The 6,185-nt window shown below is 28.7% G+C and overlaps 1 protein-coding gene across 1 annotated transcript; it reads left to right on the top strand.

Annotated features, from left to right (window-relative positions):
- Window positions 1-1,463, top strand: LOC110640793 (uncharacterized). The gene has a single exon (XM_021792284.2). The coding sequence runs from the start codon at window positions 126-128 to the stop codon at window positions 1,233-1,235; it is 1,110 nt and encodes a 369-aa protein (XP_021647976.2). The 5' UTR covers window positions 1-125; the 3' UTR covers window positions 1,236-1,463.
- The last annotated feature ends 4,722 nt before the right edge of the window (window positions 1,464-6,185 follow it).

The following is a 6,185-nucleotide window of genomic DNA, read 5'->3' as shown; positions in this document are numbered from 1 at the left end:
CCCCATCTCTTTTCTGCTCTTTCCCTCTCCTTTCCTTGCTCTCTTCTTCTCTATATATTTATATTTATATTTCCCTCCTTCCAAACACAAATCTGCCTCTCCCCCATTTCTAAATAGTATCAAACATGTTGAAGATGGAAGTGTTAGTACCTCCACCTACCATGGATTTCGACTTCAATGATGCAAGACCTATGCCATTCTTGAGCGCTCCTTCTACTCCCAAACGTTTTGGCGATTGCTCCCTCAGTGCTCCCACTAGTCCTTCACGGGTCGCCGACTTCTATCGTCGTTTTGATGAATTCGCCTCGGATGCAAACTCTACACCTGTATCGCCCAAGGCTGCTGCTGCGCCTAATAATAGTGGTGGAGATGATTTCGCTTTTGATTTCAGGTCTGAACTGGAAGAGAATTCTCTCTCCGCTGAAGAACTTTTTGACGGTGGCAAAATCCGGCCCTTGAAGCCTCCTCCTAGATTACAGACGGAGGAGAGAAGTCCGCTTTTATCACCGAGGTCACCCAGATCACCTATAGCTCAAGGGAAAAGGATTATAAGTGAGGTTTTTTCTCCGAGAAAGAAGAAAGATTCAGATCCGTTTGCTATTGCTGTTAAAAATACTCGAAAGAGAACCGAGAATGATGGTCGAAGGAGAACTGAAAATGATAGAGGTAGAGAGAGAGGTCCAGCGTTAGCATCGAGTTCCAGCCGCAGAGCTACAAGATCGCTTTCTCCATATAGAGTTTCAGAATATCCGTGGGAAGAAGAAGAAAGAACGCTACGAGAAACCACCAAACAAACAGCAGCTCCCAATTCAAAAGCTTCACTGTCATCAAATTCTTCTTCTTCTTCTTCTTCTTCCTCTTCGTCTTCCTCATCTACAAAGAGTGCTTCTAGAAAGTGGAGGTTGAGGGATTTCTTGCTGTTCAGAAGCGCATCTGAGGGAAGAGCAGCGGATAAAGATCCTTTGAGGACCAAGTATCCATCTTTCTTCAGGAAACCCGAAGATGCAAAGAACACGAGCTTCCGGTCCACAGACAGCTCGGGTTCAGTGTCGGCAGCATCGAGGAGAAAGGGGCCAGTGTCGGCTCACGAGTTGCATTACACGAAGAATAAAGCAGCATCAGAGGATTTGAAAAAGAAAACTTTCTTGCCATATAAACAAGGTATATTGGGGAGACTGGCCTTTAATCCCACAGCTCATGCGCTTGTCAATGGCTTTGGATCTCTTGCCCGTTAACCAAACAATCTTGCTTGTTCTTTCATTGATATCGACGAAAAAGCTGTAGAGCCATATGAATTCTTTCGTTTTGTTTCGATTCTTGCAATTGTAAAAGGATAGTAAATATAATGATAGCCATATTCGATCAAAGCTCGGATGTACGCAATTATCATTTCATTCAGTTATTTATATCAATTTCCCTTCATTTGTAGACATCTCTTTGCCAATATATCAAATTTTTGTTAATTTGCAGACAGGTTTGGAAGCTATGATCAGCACAAATTAATTTCAAGAAAAAATATATATATTAAAGCATATGTTCTGAAAGCACCTAATCATTTCTTGTTTTCTTCCAGTTATTAGTGGAAGAATAAAGAGTTTAACAACTGGATTGTGATAAATAAAAATGATTAGAGAAATAGTATTAAAATAGGCAAAAATTAAAACAAAAAAAAGGGGATAATTTATCACGCAGTTGATACCTGATAATACAAAACTTTATTCAGGAAATGAAATTTGATAAAGAGCGCTAGTGGTAGATGAACAATGGAAAAGTCATAGCTAGTGCAACAAGACAACTGTTAAGCCTTTTTAAAATTGTTGACATCTGTCGTGGACCTTGTGGAGGAAACAGCTAAATGAGTCATTTATACAGAATAATATATATTGCAATTTACAAATGCATAATTCATTCTCTGTGAAAATAAAATAGAAAATTTATTATTTAATTTTTATATGTAATAAAAATATTTAATTTTAATATTTTAAAAAATAAATTTTTTAAAAAGTACTTAAATAATTTTTTTAAAAATATAAATTTAAATTTAATCTCTATTTAATAAAATTTTTATTTTTTTATTAAAAAATATATTTTATAAAATATTATATATTTCATAATATATAATTAACTAATAGTTAAATTAAATAGTAATATTTTTTAAAATATATAAATTAATTAATTAATTTTTTTAAAATAAAAAATAAATAATAATTTGACTATATCAATTAATAAAAAAATTTAGTGAATAAATTAAATAATTTAATAAAAATAAAATATAAATATTATATAATATATATTTTAAAATATAAAAATTAAATAATTAATTTTATTAAAATATAAAAATTAAATAATAATTTTTTTAATAAAATAAAGTACTAATAATTTTCTCAATAAAATAAAATACAGACAGTCAGTCAGAAACAGGAAAAGAAGTTGTCAACATCGAGAAGAGAGGAGAGGTTACAGGCGTAATTAAATACTTGACATCTGATGTTGCAAAGCGAACTATTTTTCTGAACAAAAATGCTACACACCTCAAATATTAGAAATTAAATTAAAATTTATTATTATTTTATTTTTTTAATATATGAATTATTTATAATGACTTGTGAACCATTTATCTCATTTATAAGCTATTTGACTATAAAATTTTTTCATTTAATATTTACTCATCAAACAATATTTTCTAATGTCAAATTAAGATACTAGCAGTTTTTGAAACTCTAAAAATTAATACTATGAAAAATATACAAATTTAGAGATATTGTATACTATAAGTTATTACATATAATATATTTATTATAAGATAAGATATATTGATTTTTAATGATAAGTTATACTATAAGTTATATATTTTTTTTTAACTTGAAATATGATATAAATTTGATATATATTAATTGAAATAAAGTAAGTAGCATTTCAAAAATAAAATTAAATATTATAACAATAAATATTGATATTAAAGTAAGTATCATATTAAAATTGATTTGAAATTTGATAGTAGTGTTAGAGTGATAATGATGGCGGTAGTTGATTAGTGTAAGTAGGGTGACAGTCAAACTAGTTATATTTATATTTTTTCAGTATATAAAATATTAAAATATGATATAAATTTCACTATATATATTTTAAATCATATATACTCCATAAACAATCAAATCACCACGGTTTACAATCACCACTATTATCGTTATTTAAATCATTTACTTACAAATTATATGAATATAGATAGATATAAATGTAAAAATAAATATTACTTAACATGATATACACTTTAACAAATAAAATTTATATTTTAGAAAAAAATATTTTACATATATATATATATATATATATATATATATATATATATATATACAAACACACACATTAGAGCTTGTTTAATATATATATTTCATGCAATAAAATGTTGGATGAGGGCAAGTAGCCTGATTGGCATAGAAGCATGCATCTCAGCGTGGTTCAAGGTTTGAGTCCTCTCTATATTAGATATTATTTTTTTCCATTTATAAGCACACCTAACGCAATACGTTCTTTATATATGTATATATATATTTTCGTTGATTTAAAAAGTGGATGAGGGCTAATAGCCCGATTGCACATGCTCCCAAGCATAAGGTAGAGGGTTCAGGATTCGAATCTTTCCTTTGCCCTTTTTTTTATTTATGATTCTTTATAATTCTTTTCATTAAAAAAATATAATATTAAACTGTAATAATTGAAAGTATTTTTAAACCCTAATTAACACTTTTCCTTAAAATTATAATATAACAAGTGTTTTGATTTTAAATTATAAGATATATATAAATCATTTACTTATATACATCTAGTTTTATAATATTAACATCACTTCACTACTATTAGAATAATCACCTATACAACGATCAATAGTTAAATCAGCACCACCGCTATAATCACCACGTATATAATATTACCACAATTATTATCATTAAATCATTGTTTTTAATTTAAATATAGAGGGAGATAGTCAAAGATATTTAGAGAATGATAGAAATAAAATGAATTATAGATAGAGATATTAAGATTATCATATATATATATAAAGATAAATAGAGGGAGAGAGAGATAAAGATGTGGAAAGAAATATATAGAAATGCATAAATCAATATATGTATTGATTTCAAAATCAACACATATATTGATTTATACATTTCTATATATCATATATATAAAGATAAATAGAGGAAGAGAGAGATAAAGATGTGAAGAGAAATATATAGAAATGCATAAATCAATATATGTTAATTTATTGATTTATGCATTTCTATATATATCTCTCTACATCTTTATCTCTCTCCCTCTATTTATTTTTATATATATGATAATCTTAATATATCTATCTATAACTCATTTTATTTCTATCATTCTCTAAATATCTTTAACTATCTCCCTCTATATTTAAATTAAAAGCAATGATTTAATGATGATAATGGTGGTAATATTGTACACGTGGTGATTATAGCGGTGGTGCTGATTTAACTATTGATAGTTGTATATGTGACTATTCTAATAGTAGTGAAGTGTTGTTAATACTATAAAACTAGATGTATATAAGTAAATGATTTATATATATATATATATATTATAATTTTAAATTTAAATATTTGTTATATTATAATTTTAAGGAAAAGTGTTAATTAGGGTTTAAAAATACTTCCAATTATTATAGTTTAATATTATATTTTTTAATGAAAAGAATTATAAAGAATCACAAAAGAGAAAAAAAAAAAAGGGACAAATGAAGGGATCGAATCCTAAACCCTCTACCTTATGCTTGGGAGCATGTGCCAATCGGACTATTAGCTCTCATCCGATAAATTTTTGTATATACACACACACACAAGAGTTATTTCAAAATTAACACATATTGATTTATACATTTCTATATATCTCTCTCCCTCTATTTATCTTTATATATATGATAATCTTAATATCTTTATCTATAACTCTTTTTATTTCTATCATTCTCTAAATATCTTTAACTAGCTCCCTCTATATTTAAATTAAAAACAATAATTTAGTGATGATAATCGTGGTAATATTATACACGTGGTGATTGTAGCAGTGATGTTGATTTAACGATTGATCGTTGTATAGGTGATTATTCCAATAGTAGTGAAGTGGTGTTAATACTGTAAAACTAGATATATATAAATAAATGATTTATATATATCTTATAATTTTAAATCTAAAAATTTGTTATCTTATAATTTTAAATCTAAAATTTGTTATATTATAATTTTAAGGAAAAATATTAATTAGGATTTAAAAATACTTACAATCATCATAATTTAATATTATATTTTGGAATGAAAATAATTATAAAGAATCACAAAAGAAAAAAAAAGGGACAAATTGTCACGACCCAACCTATGGGCCGGACCGGCACTAGGATTTGAGCCAGCCTAAAGCCCCCGAGACCCGTAGTAAGCCTAACTTTTCATTAACTCAACTCTAAGGCCCATTTGGGCCCAGTTTCAAGAAATCAACCGGACAGAGTCCGACCATAAAATGGACATTTCAACGGGGAGTTTTTGACTCACCTAACCTGTAAACACAATATATAGTAAATTGGGGAGCCCAGCTCACCCTCCACATACTCATATCATCATAAAAATAAATGGGAGCTCAGCTCCTTCATCCAGTCCATCAACATGCATGTGATAATAATTTTACAGGTCAAAACTAACAATTTATATTACAAACTCAAATTAATTAAATACTTCTAACACATTCGGAAATTCTAGGAGTAAATAAAATTACACAAATATTGATAAACAACCTACGAAGGAGAAAAGCAGGTTAACCACAATAAAATCCTCCTGTAGCCTGAAAAAATATTGAACAGGAGTGAGCGTTCGACTCAGAGAGTAAAATATCAATTTTAACCATAATCTCTATAACTATCTAAAACTAATGCACCCTGTAGAGTGAAATGCAATAACAGCAATAATTTCACATCACAACAGCAAAAAGGTAATTTGGAGCACTCACACACCTAGTAATAGCAATCATAATATATGGAGTGATCCCTATCTGACTCTCTTAAATCCAACCTGTGCCAGAGAAGAACTCAGCTCGGACTTCCACTTAATAACCAAATCGGGGTCCCAGCGAAGAACTCAAGCCGTGTCTACCCCGAAGGACTGGGTCCCAGAGAAGATCTC

The sequence above is a fragment of the Hevea brasiliensis genome, chromosome 12, assembly GCF_030052815.1.
Source record: "Hevea brasiliensis isolate MT/VB/25A 57/8 chromosome 12, ASM3005281v1, whole genome shotgun sequence".
Classification (NCBI taxonomy): domain Eukaryota; kingdom Viridiplantae; phylum Streptophyta; class Magnoliopsida; order Malpighiales; family Euphorbiaceae; genus Hevea; species Hevea brasiliensis.
Note: the sequence above shows the minus strand (reverse complement) of the source record. Positions and strands in the feature narration are given on the sequence as shown.

Coding starts and splice junctions, on each gene's coding strand:
- LOC110640793 (XM_021792284.2), top strand. CDS start 126: ATGTTGAAGATGGAAGTGTTAGTACCTCCACCTACCATGGATTTCGAC.